The sequence below is a fragment of the Falco peregrinus genome, chromosome 6 (genome assembly GCF_023634155.1).
Source record: "Falco peregrinus isolate bFalPer1 chromosome 6, bFalPer1.pri, whole genome shotgun sequence".
NCBI classification, from domain to species: Eukaryota; Metazoa; Chordata; class Aves; order Falconiformes; family Falconidae; genus Falco; species Falco peregrinus.
In genome coordinates, this window is record NC_073726.1 from 24,619,781 (window position 1) to 24,640,373 (window position 20,593).

The 20,593-nt window shown below is 48.8% G+C and overlaps 1 protein-coding gene across 1 annotated transcript; it reads left to right on the forward strand.

Moving 5' to 3' along the window:
- Positions 1 to 7,306: 7,306 nt before the first annotated feature.
- Positions 7,307 to 20,593, forward strand: PHYH (phytanoyl-CoA 2-hydroxylase). The gene is made up of 9 exons (XM_055807691.1): positions 7,307 to 7,540; positions 11,282 to 11,337; positions 11,909 to 12,019; positions 12,138 to 12,303; positions 12,997 to 13,078; positions 14,859 to 15,040; positions 15,825 to 15,974; positions 17,297 to 17,428; positions 19,575 to 20,593. Exons 1-9 carry the CDS (start codon positions 7,307 to 7,309, stop codon positions 19,626 to 19,628), a joined length of 1,167 nt encoding a protein of 388 aa, XP_055663666.1. The 3' UTR covers positions 19,629 to 20,593.

Consider the following 20,593-nt stretch of genomic DNA (forward strand, 5'->3'; position numbering starts at 1 on the left):
AGTTTTTGACTTTGCTTTGGGGGGGGGGGGGGGGGGGGGGGAATCAGATTTTTTTTTTCATAGCAGTTCTGAAATAAAGCATCAAAAAACAGTTGTCTGTGCAAAAAATGCTGATCTAATTCCTCTTTGTTCTGTGAAATTTGTTCTGTATTCTGATACAAAACCGTGGAGCTGGCTTCTGTTAATTTTCTTCATAGTTGCAGACAAGACCATCACTATGTAGGTTATTGTATCAGATTAAAAAACCAAACCCTAGCGAGATCAAATGTGTGCCGAACAGTTGAGCACTTCTGTGTGAAAGTAGGTGTTAACCAAGATCTGTTGTATTTTAAACTGGCGCTATGTGTGCGAGTTGACCCTGCGCAGAAAACCAGTACTAGTGGTGGATACCGGGGTATTCTTTTCACTTGTTATGGTGATCGGTTCATCAGCCAGCTGTGAAACCAGCGCTTCTTCCCCAGACGTGCCTTCAACGGTAGAAGGTTCATCTTCACGGGGAAGAGTGTGCGGAGGAAGGCTGCTGAGCCAGCGCAGTGGGTGGACGTGCACAGCCCTTGTGCTGACCTTTCACGGCAAGAGCCATCTGGACTTCGGAGGAAAACCTGCCTTTGCAGCTGCTGAAGCCAGCCACCACCAAACCCCTCTGTGGGGTCAGTGAACTGAGGGTTGAAGCCTCTCCTGATGTTTCCCGATGGCTGGAATTTACATCCCAAAGTGCTTCCTGGCTTGGCCGGCTGACTGTGCTGCTGAGTGGGTGGCTATGGAGTTGGGAAGTCCTCACCCCATCAGTTAAGGAGTGCAGAGATTTGTGTAAGAAGTTTTATGATTTGTTTTGCTAAATGGATTGTAGATCAAGCATAGAATGTTGTGAGCGGGGTGGAGAGTAAAAAGAAAGAATTCAGTAACTGGAATATTCCCTAGCCTAATCAATACATCTGATAAGTAGCATATATCCTTGGAATGCTAGTATCCAATACATTGGTCTCCTCAGCCTTTTGCTCTTCCTCCTGCATCACGGAAAAATAACGCTCTTAAGATTTTCTGTGGCAGTATATAAAATCAGAATAGTTTTGTCCTTTGGTTTTTAGGTATTTTGATTTCGTGTTTTGCTACAAATTCAGGACTGACTCTTTTCTACTTAGATATGAAAATTGGTATGAACGCTGCAGTGAAAGGGCAGCGAACCTGAGCGACTGAGGGGAATGGATGGGCGTGATGGCCGACACTTAACTGTTTTACTGGGGGGCTTTGGTTGGTTGGTGGGGTTTTTTTTCACTGAACATCTGGCAAAGAGTTGGCAAGTCACCTTCTGGCGCTCTGACCACAAGATATGGTTGGCAGCCTCCGCGGCTGGCACTTGGGGAGGGGAAAGGTAATAGAACCTCCTCGTTGCTCAGCCTTTGGGTAGGCATTTTTCCCAGGCTGGGTGAGTCATGCAGGAGCAGGAGGTCCCTTTGGGGAGCTGCTGGACCTCAATAGGAGCAGCATCTCTGTGAAAGAGGCTTTGCCTGTCGGCTTGCTAACAGCTGAGGTCAGCTGGCATTGCAGGAGCCAACCATGAGGGAAGAGCATGTGGGGTTTTAAGCTCTTGGTGCTCAGAGGTGGCTGTGATGGATCCAGCTGTCTCCAGTGCTTCTGGAGGCACCTGTGCCTTTAGGAGTGGGTGGGCACCCACAGCTCGGCAGCTCGGGACAGCTGTGCTCCTGCAGGCCCTGTTCCTCCCTGGAAAGAGAAGCCAGGCTGCAGCACCTCAGTAGGTGGGTAGGGGTGGCCTAAAGCTTGAAATTCAGCAGAGGCCGGGACCTAGAGGCAGGACTTCGCTTTTGTGGGAGGCAACACTGTTCAACTTGTCTCTGAACACGTCGCATGTCCTCCACGTGGAGGATTTCCTCCAGGTGTGTCTAAATTGGCTTTAACCTGGCGTGCTCTGCTTCCAGCAGCAGCAGTTTAGGCAGGCTTTGCTGCTCCAGGCTCCGACCCCCAGGTATGTGCTCGCTGCCTGCCCCCTCTCCAGAGCACGACGCTGCGTCTTTCCTTCGGTTGCCCAAGACCTACTTAAGCTAATGCTGATATTCCAACCTGTTCTGTGCTTTCGCTGGCAATGTTGACATATCTTCTGTTATATTTTTTGAAGGCATGAAAAAGCCGTTGCCCCACATCTCCAGCTTTCAGAGAGGGGAAAAGTAGTAACAAAAGAAAAACGGTCCTGCTAGTTCCAAGGTAAACATAGATTCGTGTTCAGATGCACGTTCCGTATTGTAGCAGGTCAGCTGGGGAATGCTCCTACCACCATAGTTGAACTCGCAGAATAACTGCATTTGGAAGAGATGTCTTGCAGTCTGCTGGCCCAAAGGAGGGACGATCCTGAGGTCATGTCAGGTTGCTCAGGCCTGTGTGCAGGTTTTGAACATCTCCAAGGGCAGACATCCCACAATCTCTCTGCACGCCCTGTTTCAGTGTTTGGCCATTTCCATTCCACAGAATTTTCTCTTTACATCCAACAGGATTTTTTCTTGCTGCGGTTGGTGCCTATTGTCTCTCGATTTTGCCGTAAACTTTCAAGAAGAGTTGGTGGTCTTCTCTGTCTCCCCCATGAGGTGCTTGCGGACAGCTATAGGATCTCCCTGGAGCCTTCCCCAAGCTGAGCTATTTTCTCAGCCTTTCCTTGTGCATCATGTGCTTCAGCTCCCCCATTTCAGTGGTCCTCCACTGACCTCGCCCCAGGACGTCAGTGCCTGTGCTGGGAAGCCCAAAACTAGACACAGCGTCCAGATGTAATCTCAAACGGCCTCAGAGAGGGGAAGAACCACTCCCCTCGGCTGGCCGGCCGTGCTCCTGCCAGCGCAGTCAGCCCTTTCCATCGCAAGCATGCACTGCTCGCTCACGTTCAACTTGTCTGTCGAGTCCTTTCCCGCAGAGCAGCCTTGCAGGCAGGCGGGACCCAGCTCGTCCTGCAGCACGGGGCTGCTCCACGCCAGGAACGGCACTCTGCCTTTGCTGAGCTCCTAGGGGTCCCTGCCACCCTGCCTGCCAAGGTCCCTCCAAGCAGCCGCTCTGCCCCCCAGCACGCGGGACTGCTTCCCCAGCTGGTGTCCCCAGCCAGCCTCCTGAGGAGTCATTCCTGTCCAGGTCAGTAACAGAGACAAACCAGCACTGGTTCTGCATCTGCCTGCTGAGGAGCGCCATGGTAGCAGACAGCGCTTCATACTGCTGGTGGTGGCCCTCTGCGCCCCACCGCTCAGCCCATTTCCCACCCACACCAAGTCCACCTGTCCCAAGTAGGCAAAAGCCTCCCAAGGCCAAGGTGCAGGCTGCACACTGCCCTGCCCTCGTCTGCAGAGCCGCTCCATCGCAGAGCGCGTGGAGGTTGGCCGGCCCCAATTTCCCTTTGGTCAGTCTGTGCTGGCTGTTCCCAGTTGCCTTGTCCTTGGCGTACGTGGACACAGCAAACCAGGAGGGCTTACTGCACAATCTCCCTGGAGGCTGAGGTCCCCAGATGCCTTTTCTTGCCCTTTGTGAAGACAGGCACAACATCTGCCTTTTTTGAGCCATCAGGAACCCCTCCTGACAGCAGGAGCGAGAGCAGCTTTGCAATCACGTTGGCTCCTACAGGTAAATCCCACATGGTCCCATGGACTTGAAAATGCTCAGTCTGCTTCAGGGGTCTCCGGCTCAGTCTTCTGCAGGTGGGTGATGCTCTGTGGCCCCAGGCCCCACTGCTCAGCACAGGGAAACTGAGAACAGACCACGCCAGCAAAGCCCAAGGCGGAGAAGTCATTGAGACCCTTGACCTTCTCCATGCCCTTTGTCACCACATCCTCCTGTTTTGTTCTCCCTTGGGTCCACGTTTTCTTTTGCCTCTCTTCCGCTGCTAACCGATCTGTAGAAGCCCTTCTTGAATCTTCTGGTAATGAGAAATGAACCTGTGCGTTGGTAGTGGATTTTGTTGTTGTTCTTGTTATTGTCTCATCTACATCTGTTTTCCCTGGCATCTAAGTTAAAAAAGCTAATTTTGCTGAGTTGGAGCAGCTGCCACTTCCCACCACAGTAAATTAAGCTTTCAGAAAACCTCATCTTTGGAATTACGGTTCTGATCATAATGTGGATTTTAATAGTCAATTGAGATGCTTATTAAATTATAACACTGTGCATTAGGACTGTTCCTGTACTGCTGGAGCAATCTTGATCATTTAGTTTTTATTAGTTTTGTGATTTAATGAACAGAAAGCATTAAAACTAAAAGCCAAATGCAAAATAGCTGTATAAAAATGTTTTATAAAATTTGGGAAACTGACAGACATAGCTGTAAAAATACTTTGCAAAGACACAGCCCCTCTTAAATGTCATTAATTTTTATAAAGAGATGAATGCCACCATCAGGTTTTTTAACGAAAAAAACTCTCCCTCATTTCTTTTCCTAGGTTCATGAGATTCAGTCTGTACTTTAGTGAAGCTTATCAACAGACTTGAAAATTATTTACCCTGGACTGGTTTGGGGTTGAGATTTTTGGGGGTTGTTTTTTTTGATGTTTGGGGTTTTTTATAAAATTCAGATTAAGATGCAAAGGACAAGGTTTTCACGTGTGTCCACACACTTCTGTTTTTAGAATGCGTGGCTACACCACAGCCAGCCATCATGCCATTGATACCACTGCACAGTTCTCCGCGCTGCAGCCCAGAGTGGTGCCAGCAACACCCAAGATCAATCTTTTTATGTATTAAAGTTTGATCATGGACTGTATTATCATCAGGGTACAAATAAAGGGCAGTCACCTCAGCCTCCTGCTCCTCCGTGCCAAGGTGGATGAGGTAACCATCCATACGATGGATGTGATATATATATGTGATATAACCAGAGTTACTGGTTTTTTGAGGCTCTTCTTGTTTAAAAATGCATATGTATTTATATATATATATATATATATGTAGGTCAGTGTATATTGTGTATGTATAAAAGCATCTTAGTTCCCAAACTCCTAATCATGACAGCAAAATGACTAACTACTTTTTGGGGGATTTTTTAAGTTTGAAAGACACCTTTTCATTAGATGCTGTCAAACACATACCAGCGGAAGAAACACCAACACTGCAAATGGGTCTGTCAGAACTGGCATGTATAGTATTGCTATGCTTTATCTTTTTGATGGGATTCTTACCTGAATTTTGAAACAGATTAAGATCTATTGAGAATCCTGTTTCAGTTTGCATTGTGAAGTCAATTGCAGCATATATCCGAATTATAAATAGACCTTTCTGTGCAGTTATGACTTCAGTAATAAAACTGTTACTCTAGTTGCCTTTTTTCCCTTTCCCTCCCCTCTCATTTGAACTTGATTTGAGGAACTTCTATTAACTTTCTGTTTACCTATGACTAAGAGTTTTCCTGTAGCTCAGGAGTCAAAGGTCTAATTTTGTTGGCAAATTAGGGCTGGGTGCTGTCATAGTGCCTGTACACTTGCCTCTGACTACACAAAATCCTTTTGAGAGGGTGTTTTTTTTCTGGGTTCCTAACCTTGTTTGTCCCACTTTTGTGAAGAGCCTATGTTTTGTTGTAGCCCTGAAGGGAGTGACTCCACTGAGCGCACGTGGAACCACTGACCATGAGAGCCGTAAACGGGAATGCTCCCCAGTCCAGGCAGCTGCCACAATAAACCTGCTCCTGTACATCTTTACTTAAATCATTGGGAGTTTTGCCACTGAGTTTTAAAGGAAATCAGCTTTTAGGTTTCAGGTTAAGTTCAGAAGCACTTCCTATCCATGCCTTGGCTTCTGTTTATCTGTAGCACTAACATGAAGCTTAGTATACTGATGGCTGAGTTTCTGATCCATCAACATGTCACCTGGGATTCCAGCAAAACCTGTTGCAAAATGGAGTTCAGCTTCCTAAAGTAGCTGTGATGCAGAGTCTTGATGCACACCGTATCGTCCTGAGACCACCTGGAGCAACAGGGGACTTGCTCTTGGTGGTGCATCTTTGGGAGCAGGGCCTAGCAGGACTGCTTTTGCCTTTCTGATCTCCCTGCACAACCTCATGACACCCTCGCAGCCCCCCCGAGCTGCCTGCCCCTTCTCCCAAAGGCCACAAACTCTCCTTTTCCCCTTGAGTTCCCCCCAAAGCTCTCTGTGCAGCTGGGCTGGCCTCCTTCCCCGCTGGCTTGTCCTTCGGCACGTGGGGACAGCCTGAATGGCATGAATGGACCCCCTTGGCACATGGAAAGGGGAAAGATGAAGGACAGCCCATTCCAGCAGCACCTGCTGCACCACGTAGGGCTTGGGGGATGAACTGGCTGTCACACCGCTGGCACAAGCTAGTCTGGACTGCGACACGGGGGCTGAAGTCCGCTCTGCAGGAGTGGTGAGGCTCTGCGGCACGGTAGCAACAGGGTTATGCAAAGATGATGAAAATCATCTTCTGAACTGTGCTGCAGGTCTTAGTTATGGGGCTGTTTTCAATCCCTTAACATTCTTCTCCTTGAACGTTTCAGCTGATGCACTCACAATGTTAATTAAGGCAGGTAACAGTGTGCTAAGGACAGTGTACACTGAACACGCCACTTTTAAGCATATTCCAGCTTCAGAGAAACACCAAGCCTCCACAGCTTATTTTTTTGCAACCTTTATTTGCAGCTGCCTGTCTTTTACGCTTCTTCCCTCTTTCCCTGCTCCAGGTTTTCCCCTCTGGACTTTCTCTTCCTCCCTTCCCACCTCCCCTGGTGCTGCACTGACTCCTCTTGCTCCTTCCCTCCTTTCCTCCTCCAAAGCAGCAGAGCTGTCCCAAAGGCTGGACAGAGAGGCCACCGGCACAACTCCCTGCCCTGGCGCGGTTCTGGTGCAGGCTGCAGACATCCCGCATCTCCGTCAGTGCCAACGAGGCACTCGGGGAACACGCTCCACGTGTGACAGCTCCGGGGTGACAGCAGGGCAATACAAATCTCTCCAGACCGCTTCACGGAAGGCTGAGGCGAGCTCTGACGGTCTTCTTCGAGACGGGAGATGAAGAAAATACCCCGCTGGCCTCGGCTGTGGCCTGCGCTCGGGAGCGCCCAGCGCTGCTCTCTGTACCGCGCTGTGGAAACCCTTGCGGCTCAGTCCCTGCTGGCAGAGGGGGGAGGGGGGGAGGAAATATGGGAAGCGGGGGGCGGGGGGCTGCAAAAGCACGCGCTGAGCTCTCCCACGTACGCCCCAGGCCCCGGCGGGCCCTCCCCTCGGGGAGCCCTCCCCGCCCATCGGCGGGCCCCGCCGGCCCGTGGCTGCCCGCCGTTCTGAGCATGCACGGCTGCTCTGAGCATGCACGGCTGCTCTGAGCATGCACGGCTGCTCTGAGCATGCACGGCTGCTGGCGCATGTGCGGCCAAGGCAGAGGCTGCGGAGGCCGGCGGGGCGCTGCTGCTCACCGGCCGTTCGTACCGCCGGGCCGGGGACGGAGCGTTCCGGCCGCCCGGGCGCGATGGAGCAGCTGGGGAAGCGGCCTGGGCCGGCGGCTCGGCTGGACATCATCCTCCGGCACCTCTCCCCGCGGCTGGCCGCAGCCCCGGCTCCTGTATCCTTTGCGATGTGGGGGCGGGGCGAGGGGGGCGGGGGGACCCCCGGGCTCGGGGCTCGGCTTCCCCCGCCGCAGCGAGATCTGCCCCTCGCTCCCCGCTCCCGCGTGGGTGTGGGCGCCGCCGGCGGTTTGCCCTACGAGGGCACCCTGCCGGGAAGGGCACCGGGCGGCGTCCCTGCGCTGTGCCCTGGGTACGGGGTGGTGACGTGCAGCGGGGCCGTGCGCCGTGCAGCCCCCCAGCGAGCCGGGGGGGCCCAGGGCAGTGCTTCCCCCGGCTGCCCCGGCTGGGGTTTTGGGGCCAGCGCCGCCCGGGGCCGCGTCCCTGCGCTCCAGCCCTGCCGCCCCTCAGCTGCCGGGACACGCAGCTGCCGCGCCGCCCCCCCGGCACCTCTCCGCCGCACTGGGCAGGGGGGCTGCCGGCAGCGAAGCGGCCTCTCGGGGACTGGAGGGGTTCGGGGAGGTAAATGCCAGGCTCAGACTGGACTGGTTAGACCAGCAGCAGGCAACACATCAAGGTTTGGTTTGCGAGGTGGAAACGCTGGAGGCTGCCAGCTTTAGGATAGATCAGAGAAACGAAACCAGGCCGGAAAGCCGTTCTCACGTTGGTCTGTTCTGTGTTTCCAAAAGTTAAATGAAGCCTGCTTGCAGATAGTATTTTTAAAGCTGCTGCCATAAATCTTGCTTTTTCAAAAAAAAATTTAAAACTGCTGATTCTCAGTGAGAGCTGAATGCTGACAAGTTACCTCTGAATTATAATAAACTGGCAAAGAAAACTTGATCAAACGGGATGTAGGGGTCTTCAAATATATTAAAAATTTGAAGACAGATGGATAGCAGTTGACTCAGACTGCCGTAAGACAAAGGTGCAAGTAGAAACACAAAATAGGAAATAAACGCTAGGAGAATTACCCCAGTTGTAAAGACAGAGTAAGGAAGGAGAGGTGGTGCACAAGCTGTTTTGTTTTTAAATCCAGCTGCAATGGTCCTGATGCAAAGGACAAAAATATGTCTAAGCTGGGCTGGAGCAAGTGTGGAGCGTGTGGATAAAGTAAATGATGGAATCTAATCAGAATACATTTATTTGATCCACGTTACATCAGTGCACTGGTTTTGTTTTAATCTCTGGCTTTGGTAGGACAGTCACTTTTCCTCCCAGAAAAATGCCTCTTCTTTTACAAAAGAAGAAGTATCTTGACAGCAACACTGGTCACCCCTGGAGAAACAAAATGTGAAAAGCACAGGGTCTCTGCCCTGCCCTGGCGGAGTGCAGCTGTGTGCGCCCACCCCTGCGCTCAGTGAGCCCTGCAGCAGGGGTTAGCTGCCTTCTGCCGGCCCACCCCAGGCTCCCACCTTCCCAGCCTGGAAAAGACAGCATCCTGACCTTCCTTGTTTAAAATCAAACCTGTGTAATAGAGAGTTTAAGACCATCTTGTTTCCTCCTGCGGTTGCTGTTAGGGATTGGTATGTCAGGGGCTGGTGTGTGTTGGTGGTGTTGGTGTACTGGAAGATGAGTTATCTCTGCGTAACAGCGGAAAAACTCCGCCTTCACAGAGCTGCCTTGTGTGGTCCCAGGAAGGAGAGGCAGCATCAGAAGGTGAAATGCAGCAGATTTTTCTTAGGAGCTTGATGTAGGAGCCAGAGGGGAGTGCTGAGCTGGTAACACCAGCACTTACCTCCTTACAGGAAGGCAGGTGAGAAAAAGCCGCTTTCACTGGTGCTTGTGGAAAACCTTCATTCCTACAGCTGTGAAGTCAGCTCGCGTGCTGCCTCTGGGCCACGGGGCAAAACCCAGCACACTGACTGCAGAAGTGAAGGTTTCCTCAAAATGCAAACAGGTAGGGGAGGTTCAGAAATCAACTGCACCTCTTGAGTGATTTGGGTGTTCGGGTTCTTCAGGTCAAACCCTGCTCTGCTGCTGGCAGAGAGGGGGCTGTCAGGCCAGGACCACCTCACCAGCTGTTCGTGAGATGGCTTCCAAGAGAATGACACACGTTTACTGTGCTTGTCTTAGATACGCAGGAATTTGCACCATCCCTTGAGACTCCGCAAGGAGATGCTTTAGGAAAGCTTCTGGGGATCTTGAACGTGCTTTGCCTGTGGTTTGGTCTGTCCAGAAGTGTTTACTTGCTTCTGAGTCCACCCAAGTGTTATATTGCCTGCGCAGCTGGCTGGCATGTCTGTGAATACCTTAATCCCAAAAGGGGCGTCTGAGCGGGAGGGAAAAGTTTAAATACTAAATGTCCTCACCAAAAGGAGCTGCTGGAGGTGGCATCTCCTTCCCAGCCTGCGTGCCTCTTGTTTTTGGTTGTCCAAGCAACCCGCGCTTGTCCTTTGAGCATTGCAAGGTGGCAAGAGCAAAACCAGTGAGAGGAAGAGGCACTGCAAAAACCAGGAGGAAGGTGCTCAAATGGAGCCCAGGGCCTGGAGGACTTGCCTGCTGTTCCCTGCTTGTGGGAGGTGGAGGAGTGTTGGGGAGGGCATCGCAGCTGGGCTTCAGCCACTGCCTGTGTCTCCATTAGTCCAAGTGCCTGTGGACATTTAGGAGCCTGAGTGGCCAGGAGTCCCATTTTGAGTCCTGAAATCGGACCTGAAATGTGGCGTGTGGCGCAGCAGTGCCCTCAGTTGGGGAATACCTTGCTCTGGGCTCTGCTGGGATGGTTTCTACCTGGTCTCCCCATTCATTCCGTCTCTCTTCCATCAGATTCTCAGCACCTTTTCCTCCTTCTGGCTCATCATTTTTGCGTGTTTGATGTTTCTTCTCCTACCATATATGACTCTTGACCAGCTAATGTTTAAGCTTCCCGGTGTAGGGTCCATAGACACAATTGTGGTTAAACCTGTTCCTTACTCCAGAAGGGTGCATGCTTTTATGGCACATTTAGGAGGTAGTGATGGGCAGTAGAGGAGTCTTTTAAAACCCCGAAACACAGGGGTCTCCAAACAGGCATGTGCAGACCCAGAGCTCTGCATGAAAATGTTCTTTTTTTGGCCTTGACCCAGGTGACACTTCCCTACCATGCACAAAGCTCTTGTGAGGCTTCATTAGCAAGTGGGATTTAATTGCTCCCTCACAAGAATGCCTCTCTCTGCACAGGAGGACACAACTGCATTTATTTAACCCTGCTGAAGTGCATTTTGAGGTGGGGGACGAGCCCCGTGCTCTCCTCCCTGAGAGGAGATTCGGTCCCTGTCAGGTTTGGGAGGGACCAAATCTCAGTGGTACCTGGAGCGAGGGCGAGGGTTTGCACCTCATGGGAGCGTGAAGTCGCAGATTCACCCCCTATGACTGCTGGCTCTGAATTTGGGGTGTAGGAGGGGAGGGGTGGAGCAGCACTCCCCGGAGGCCGTGCAGGTTTTGGGTAGGTCTGGTGCCCTCTCGAGTGCAGGGAGGGAAACCGAGCAAGCAGACACGACTGAGCGTCTCACTGGGTGTCTTGATGTCCTGGGAGGTGGATGGAGGCGTGTGGGCTGCTCTGGGGTCTCAGGCGTTTTGTACTGGCTTTGCTACATGCGTTGGCAAGGCTGTACTGTGCTGTTGTTTTATACTTGTCTGCCAGATGTGCTACTCCGAAGCTGGAAAAGATATTTTTAGAAGCAAAATAAACAAGAACACGAGTTGAATGTCCAGCACGGCATTTATCTTTAAGATGAACTGCATTGTAGGATTCAGGATGTGTGTGTACAGATGTTCTTATAATCTATTGTGCTTGAGTGTATACTTCTTAATTTCCATCCCAGGCAAGCTTTCCTACTTCAGCCCAAGTTAGCGCTATTCCTCAGCCAGGGAGGTTTTGGTAAGCTGCATCTTCCTTTGTAGACATAAAAAAAATAACCCGCAGGACTAAATGCATTTTTCCACCCTAACACGTGTTGATCACTCAACATTGTGTCGCCTTTCACTTTTCAAGGGTATCTTTTCCTTTGTTTAACTGTAGTTTCATAAAAAAGCTTAACAACATATCTGGAAAATGTCTGAGTGGATTATCTGACTGCAGAGGCTATTCTCATGTGCTTCAGCATCTGTGTTGAGAGTAAGGCTGCTGAGGACAGATCCCAGCTTTCCTGCTCACTTCTCCACTTTGGGAAGGCATGAGGGGGACTCCTGGAATTCTGTCGCAGAAGTAGTGGGTGGCTGTGGGCAGAGATGCTGCAAAGCCATGGACACGCTGTGCCAGCTCTGCTGGGGCATGAGAAACACTGCACACCTGCAGAGCTGGGGTGGGCACGGAGGTGGGGCAGGTTTCTCACTGATTCTCCCCAGCTGCTGCTGATCTCCCGCGTGTCACCATCTTCCTGCCAGTCTTGCCAACACTGCTCCTGTTGCTCTGCCTGGCCCTACTAACGTGTTTCTCCTCTGTGTCCCAGCTACACCCTGGACAACGATGTCCTCACCACAGAGCAAAGGCAGTTCTACGAAGACAACGGCTATCTGCTCATTAAGAAGCTTGTTTCTGATGAAGACATTGAGCGCTTCAGGTACAGGGTGCTTGCCTAAGGTGATGGGAGATCCTATGTGCAGCAGTATTCCAAGGGAGCTCTGGGAAGCTGGATGAAGCTGAATTCTCCCAACACAGATGTTCCCTCTGCTTTGCAGGAAGGAGTTTGTGAGGATCTGTAAAAAAGAAGTGCATCTACCAGGAGCTATGATTATGAAAGATGAGTCCCTGAGATCCCAGTATGGTCAGTCTGAAAAAGTAGTTAATAAAGTGCAGGACTTCCAGGAAGATGAAGAGTTGTTCAGATACTGTACTCTGCCAGAGGTAAAAAAAAAAAAAACAACAAACCCAAACCAAAAAAAAACCCAACACTCAAAAGGGAGATGGTGGTGGAACAGCCTATATGAATGTATCTATGTTTTGTTGCCTCTGTAAAGCTTTTTTTTGGTTCCACTAAAGCTATATCCTTTATGCTTTAGAACCCCTGTATGTCACTCCCATAAGTACCTATGTGAGGAAGGAATATCAAGCCATCTTTTAAGAGTGTTCTGCACGAACATGGGATGGGTGGTGGTCAGGGAAGAAGACTTAAAGGAGCGCCTCTCTGGTCCTGTGGTGCAGAACCAGTCAGGAATGTGACTAGCCCAAACTGTGCCAGGCTAGTAGGATAGATCAGCAGCATTTTCTGAATGTCTTTTATCCAGGCAAAGCATCTGTCCTCTGGGCGGATCCAGCTTTGTAGCCAATGTTCATGTTGTGGCAGACAGCCACAGCTTCATGGAGGTATGGCCCTCCCCATCTTTCCAAGCCCACCCAGCAGCCTGCTGCACCATCTTCCACCTTGGCCCCCTGCATGCCCGTTTGTGTGTCACGCCAGCTCCTGCCTCCTGTCCTGGCCTCCTCTGCCTGTGCCCTAGTCCTCAGCCAAACATCCAGGTCCCAGTGCTTCCTCAGCAATCTTTCATCTTGTCTTTCCTGTTCCTAATAGTTGGTTTTTTTCTGTTTTCTTCCACATAGATCCTCAGATATGTTGAGTGCTTCACAGGGCCAAACATCATGGCAATGCACACCATGCTGATAAATAAACTTCCAGATTCTGGTAAGGAAAACTTGGATAAGAAGAAAACTGTTGCATGTATGCAATCTGTCTGGCCAGAATTCAACTTAGTGGTTTAGAAAAGCTGTTTGAAAAAAATGAGACAAATTGCAACTAAATAACTTTGAAAATGTACAAAGCCACTTTGGAAATAGTTTGTTTTCTTTTTACTTTAGCTTATTGAGTTAACATTTGTCTTTCAACGTTCAGTGGGTGTTTGCTAAAGATGGTGGTTGTCTTGGCTGCACCACTCACATGTTCAAAGTGGGCAAGTGAGCTCCCCACTCAGCCAGCTGCACCTGCGTAGAGGCCCACGGTTTAAAACATGACAGGCTTTTTCAGCCCAGCTTGCCGAATGCATTGAAAACAACCGCTTCCATGGACCCCAGTAAAAGGCAATAAATACAGAGATCATCCTTTGCCTGGAGTTTATACGCTCCCGACCTCACTGACAGTTGTTGTGCGCTCAGTGCTTTGATATGAAGATACTTGAATAAGTGCCAAAAGAAGGGTTTTGAAGCCTGGCTTTGTCTCCTGCTGTTGGAATTTGAGATCGTAATTGATACAAGGGTGATGGGCAGGGAGAGAGGAAGAGAACCAGACTAACCATATTACAGTTTTTCAAAGTAGCTTTGACTCTGCATAAGCTGTTTTGGTTTAGCAAAGCTGAGACCTGAGCTATGTTTCTTACTCTTGGGTGTGCAGCTTCTGAGCAGATACATAGTGCACTGGGTTATTAAAATACTGAGTTTGTTCAAGTCGTCTCCACTTGTCATCTTAGATACTCCACAGAAAGCTGTGCCATTTTGGTTTGGAAATTCAACAGGACACCATACATTTTTAAAGTAAATACAAACCCATAATTTAGGACAAGAAATGGGAAGCTGCTCCGTATTTGCAAGGTCTCCATTCAGTATCTTTGAGGAGTACTTTAGGAGAGGTGCAGCTCTCAGGAGAGTTTTCCAGGCTGCCCAAAGTCTAAATAGTATGGCAAATGAGGCAAGTGGAAACATCCTAACTATATCTATTTGAGGAGCAAACTCAATGGCAAAATAAATATATAAATAATATATAAAAAGCTGTTTTGGTGTGGATGATATGTTTCCATTTTCATAGTGGGAAAAGAAGTAACAAACAAAACTTCAGGAACAGTAATTTTTGTTTAGGCTTCAAGGAAAACGAGCCTCTAGGGTGAAGGCTAATAGATTGCTAGGTAGCCAGTCTAAGGAGGCTGCGGCCCATAAATTGAGATATATATTTTTTTAAAAAGAAGGCTAAATAAACATGTGTTTGGTGCAGCACAGACAGGGTTGATTCTGCTTGCAACACAGTGATAGATCAAGTGAGTACAGGCGGCTGTTTGAAAGTCTTTGTACTGGGAAAGGTTTGTGCAAGACTGTGCTGGTTAAAGTTCACAGAACTGGAGAGCAGCCAAAGTGAATGGTGAAAACTGGGCGGGGGGGGGGGTTGGTGGTGAAGGCCAGCAAAAAGAGTCTTCTGAGGGACTGCAAAGCCAGGCAGCCTCCTGGCATTCATTGTGTCCCTGTGCCACTGCTGACCGAAGAGCCACCACTGTGCTCCTGGTCCATCTTGGGATGGGTGTAAGCTAACCCATCTGGCTTCCAAGGCAGTGGTGGGCTGGAGCAGACGCTGGGTACACAAAGTCTCTCCAGTGGTGAGCAGCAGCTTCTTTGGACACGTTAGGATGAGTGCAGTGGTTTAACGGGAAGGAAAAGGCTGTGTTACATTCGATGAGGTTGAAGGTTTTGAACCTGTGTTGCAGATAAACAGACTTTTCTTCACCCCATGCATCAGGACTTGCACTATTTCCCCTTCCGGCCTGCAGCCCGCATCGTGTGCTCCTGGACCGCCATGGAGAGGGCCGACCAGGACAATGGGTGCCTGGTCGTGCAGCCAGGGACGCACAAGGAGCCCCTGAAGCCTCATGGCTATCCCAAGTGGGAGGTAGAGTGTCACAGGGAGCTTGGGAAGGGCGTGTGTGTTGGGACCACATTTTGGCTGGGGAGAGTTCACTGTGGAGGGGTGATGCGCAGGTCAGAGCATAAGTTTTCATGGTTCTTCTGTTTATGCAAGCACTGACTTGTTGCTTCAGGAGAGACTTGCTTTGTTGGCCTCACTGCATGTAACCCGGATAGATTTGCCTCTGTTCCCACTTTCACCTAGAAATTGTCCAGCATGTCATGGCGTAACAGTGTAAACACATGCAACCATTTTCCACTGCCTTTGCCAAATCTGAGGACTCTTTCTCTCCTATGGATTTGTTCCTGCGTGGTGAGCATGTGGGCTGTCCCAAAGAGGAGAGATTGGATAGTAAACAGCTGGATGCAATTAGATATCAAGCAGTATTGTCCTCTTAAGAACAGATGTCTCCTGACCTGGCCTGGTGCTGGTGAGGGTTATACTAGGAGCAGAAGGCTGGACTTGAGACCACTGGTGGCATCAGGCCACACTTGTGGGATTTACGAGTGCTCTCCCCTGTTCTCTCCAGCTGGGAAATATTAGTAATTGTCTGAGTACAGCCTCAGAAAATTGAAAAAGTATTATTTTGCTGTACCTCAGGCTTGAAGTAGGAAGACTTGTAGGCAAGTGGGCAGGCTTTTAGTTGGGCATACCAAATACACTGCCCGGAGGAAAGCACATTAGTAGTTGTCCCTGCTGTCCCTTGCACTGAGAATTGGCACTTGCTCTAATTTTAACCAAGTGGTTTCAACTCAGCCTTTCTTTCTAGGGTAAAACCAACAAACTTTTCCATGGACTGCTTGATGAAGATAAGCAGAGTCCCAGGGTTCACCTTGTCATGGAGAAGGGAGACACAGTGTTCTTCCATCCCCTGCTCATTCATGGCTCTGGGATAAACAAGACATCAGGTTTCCGAAAGGTAGGAAACCATCTCTTGATACAGCTCTTGATATTTTTGATTTTTTTTAAACTGATCAAACTATCTTCCCCCTACCCAAGCTCATGAATATGCAGATGAACTTTTAAATGAGTTTTTAGCTTCCTAGTACACTTTTAAACTCTCCTTTTTAATCTTTTTATTTTTAAACATCTCTGTCTTTTGGGAGAAGAGCATGCTGTGAATCTGTTGGAGAAAAACAGAGCAAAAGCAGAAACTAGATAGCGAATCTCTGTGTGAAGCCTGGCTGGCTGTACTTGCTTTTCCAATAGTTGCCTTTCAGCTGTCCCAAATATCAAGAGCTTCACTAACTTTCTTCCGTCTGCATTCTTGGTATCTCGTCTCTGGATAGCAGGAGTCTTCATCATCCAAAAATTAAGTTATTTATATGATAACGTGATCCATTTTTCTATTAAAGATTTGTTTACACATCGTCTGTTTGTTTTGCGTTGCTATTATTTAACTGAAACAGGCAAAAGTGCCCTCCTTTTTGGAGGCCTGTTCCTTTTTCAGAAGTGGATTCATCCAGCCATGTAAGGGAACTGTAGCCTCTAGTGTAGCTGCTAGTTGCAATGCAGATATTTCCCCTCATGCATGCCAACTCAGGCTGCTGTATTTTGCTTTACCTCCACTGACTACTATAGGGCCCATTCTGTCAGCCCTAGTAGCAGGTTACTGGTGTGGAATTCCTTTCTGGATAGTCCTGTATCCCGCTTCCTCACACTGTGCCAAATCCCAGCATTTGTCTGCCTTTGGGATAAATCAGTGAGCATCCTGGAGCTGGCCAGCTATGGTCCAGCACCCTTTGAGATCTGGCATGATCTCGCCTGCAGCTGGCATTGCTCGTGTAGTGTAATGAGAGAACAGCTTTCTTCTAGTGGGGCGTTTGTATTTATTTCCTCTAGACTCTGCTTAAGCAAGAGCTGATTCCAGATTAAGTGGGTTGATGTGACTGTCTGGGTGCAGAAGGTAAGAATCCTTACTGAACACACAGGTCTGCTCCAACCCTGACTTTCTATTCGCATTCTATTTGCTGGTATTCTGAGATCAAGTAGTACAGTTCATGCTGGGGAAGTGTTTGGGAGAGAAGGGAAGGAAGAAAAGCACATCAGCCAGCGAGAGTATTTCTCCAAGGGGACAGACGCTCTCAGGAGAGCTGGAGAGCTTGGAAAGGAGGAAGGAATTTGCTGCCATGATCTGTAAGGAGCAGGTGGGGTGTCCACAGTCTGGGATGCACGAGATTTTTTAACACAGCTCATTCATAATCAATGTGGTAGTAAGTGCTGCCCAATTTCCTCACGCAGAGCATAAGCTGTCACTTTGCCAGCTCAGAGTGCTACTACATTGACGTCAAGAACACAACTCAAGAGCACCTGGAGAAAGAAATGGCAGAAATGGTTCACAAGAAATACAACATGGCTTCCATGGAACTCAGGGTAAGACCTGGCTGTATGCTGTGTGTTACAATCCAGGTCAGTTCCCTTTCCTAAGTCTCTCTCATGTGACAGATTTGTGCTTTTTGCTATACCCAGGTTGGCAGATCAAGCTGTGCCAAGCAGAGGTGCCTGGCAGAATAAAAGACCTGATGTACAGAGGATGACCAGCAGGCCTTTTTGGGGCCTTTTTGCTCCTAAGGCTGCTTCTTGCTATGCTGGAGAGGTGGCCCTTCTCTCTGGGCAGCCCCTTCACATCCCTTGAGCTCTAGAAGTTCCTCCAGCTCTGCTTGTCCAAACAGGTTTTGTGAGGATGCCTTATCCCTTCCAGTGCTGGCTGAGTTGGTAGAGACGGGATCAGCACTTCATTATGTGACTGCAGCTGATGTTGTAGCAGAAGTGAGGAGACGCAGACGCTGCTGCCGTGAAGGCTCAGCTCTGAGGCTGCTCACGTGCACCTCTTATGCCATTCAAGGGGGGCCAGGCTTCGCCCCGCTGGGTAGCAGTGGGGAGGGCTAATGTGGCAAGGCAGGAATAGAGTGAAGTCTATGCAACCTTTGCCCTTCACTGCATCTCCTGGTTCATGGTTTGTTGTGCGGAGTGTGTCTGAACCAGAGCTCTTTGCGGTTATATATGGCCTGCACAATGTGAATAGGACGATGGGGTCACCTCTTGCCCTGATTTCACAAGTATAAGAAGGTACAATAAATTCAGTGCTTGTCCACAGTTTCTGTGTCTACAGTTCTTACAGTTTCTCCTCCTAATGGCAGGTGAATTTTCCTTTTAAAACAAGCAGTCACATCTGACTGCAGTAGTAGACTGACTTTTTTTGGTTAAATATAATCCTAGACTTGAGGCTACAGCAGGTATGTCAGCAGCGATATACATCTGCCTCAAAAAAAAAAAAAAGGGGGGGGGGCGAGTAGTGGGCTCTTGCTGAATAACTGAAACCACTGTGTAAAATAGAAAGCAAATCTAAATTCTTCAGGGATTCAGCCACTGAAAGAAATATAAACCTTGTTACTGGGGTGGCAGTGTTCTGAATTTCTTAATCTGCAGCAGTTCCCAAACATGTGCACAGCCAGTATCAAGGCAGTAAAGTCTAGATGTAATAGGCAGCAATTTTCTTTTAAAATGTGCGTATTTTACAGATATTACACTATCTAGGGCATTCTGTGGGAGAGGACGTTCTTTTTCACTTTTGAGGTTTTTGTTTTGGTTTGTTTTTTCCCCACAGTGTGCTGGCTGTGGTGGGGGTTCCAGCTGTGTTTTGCAAGCCTGATCTTCCATGTTGTCAGCAAAGTTACAGCTTGCTTGACTTTTCCTGGAGTTATTTAGGTACACAGTGAGATACCAAGTGATACATAATCAGGCTCTCTCCTCCTGAATGGAAATGAGGATGTGGCCATACAAGCCTCTGATGAACCTGTGTTTTCATGTAGCTTTAAGCGTTTTTTCACTAGAACTGGAGCTTTCTCCCGAAGTGCCCAGCTCTTACATTTCACCTTCACAAGACTAAAGATAAGAACCAAATAATCCTCACACGAGGAAACTGAGGTAGGAGCCTGCCCAAGACTTACCTCCGTGAAGCAAACAGCAGTGGTCTTCTCTGATTTATAACCGGCAGAGATGCCTGCCCAGCATCTGATTTATGGCTAAGGGCTTGCATTTGTATCTGTTATGTCTGCTGGTTTCTGCTGCCCAAGGAGTATCGCTTACTCATGGGCAGCAGTATGCAAGGCATAGTCAGTTGGTGAGCTTTGTTGATCACCCAGAGGCGCACAAGGGAGGCACTGTTAACCAGCAAGCAGGCAAGGGCGACTTCTGCAAGGGTAATGTTCACTGTGCTGCTCATGTTTCCTCTTCTGCCTCCTTCCAGAATTGAACCATGGGCACCTTGCCACCCCTGTAACACCCGTGAATAAACTCTCCTGAGGATGCAGGTTGCACTGCCTCCTTAGTTGGGGCTGTATTTTTGTTCTGGATGTTTAGTATTTGAAATTATATTCAGCAAATGTTTTGGTATGTTTTTCTGGGTAGGTAGCTAAGCTGAGAATGCTGTGTCTGTTTCCACCTCTGTAAATTGGAATCTTGGTTACCGTTTTGCTGGCCCTTAAGGCTTTTCCTTTGTGTTATTTTTGTTTTGAAGGATATGTGGAACTTCCGAGCACGGCTTGTGCAAGGGGAAAGAATCAACCTGTAGAACAACCTCTGAAGAGCAGGATGGAAATCACATGCCCGAGAACAAGCTTACCTGGTCAGAGAGTGCAGACCCTGCCTTGGCAGGCAGTGTTATGTGTGCTTTGATGATGTCTGTATTGGTAACTTAGCCAAATGCTGCATCATAAAATCATTTTATGCTAATAGAAAATAATTGCACTAAAGTTGAACAGCTGATGTACGTCAAAGAAAACCTAACCTAGAAAAAGAGAGATTTGCTGTGGTTATCTTAGACAATTGAAGAATTAAGGTCTTGAAAGACACCTTGATTTTCTCAATGTTTTCATTCTTGTTTTTTAAAAGTTTCTCACATGACGTACCTTTGAAATGATACTATACTAACATAAGATGTTATGCAAATGCTTCCAATGTTTCCAACTTCCTTTTCTATGCAAAATAATCAGTTTCACACAAGCCCTCAGTATGAGCTCACCTGGGAAGTTATTAGTACAGCTGATGATGATGGAGATATTGGTACCAGAAGAATCAACGGTGTAAGTAAAGAACAGGATAAAGGGGAAGCAGCAACCACGCACATAGAAAAATGGGATTAATGGGCTGGAACGTGACCTCTAGCAGCGTTCCTCAAACATGACCTGGTGTGGCATCGTATCTTACCGATCAGCACTGGCACAAGTGAAATACGTGGCTGACAGGGTTGGGAGCTACTGGGCCAGCAAACCATCATCCCATTGGACTTGTACAACCCATCCAAGGCTGTATGAAACGAGACAGTCCTCCTTTGAGTCTGGCAGGTCTGGGAAAATGTGCCTTTTGGTGCTGCCAGGTCAGGGAGACAGTTGGATGCTCCTCAGGATGCACTGGTGGCAGGGTGAAGTGACATGCACTGGAATAATCCTCTTGCCTTTCACAATGTTTTTCCTTGCTTTCTGAAAGGTTATTTTGCTGTCTATTTTTCAAAATGCACATTAAATCAGAGCAAAACTG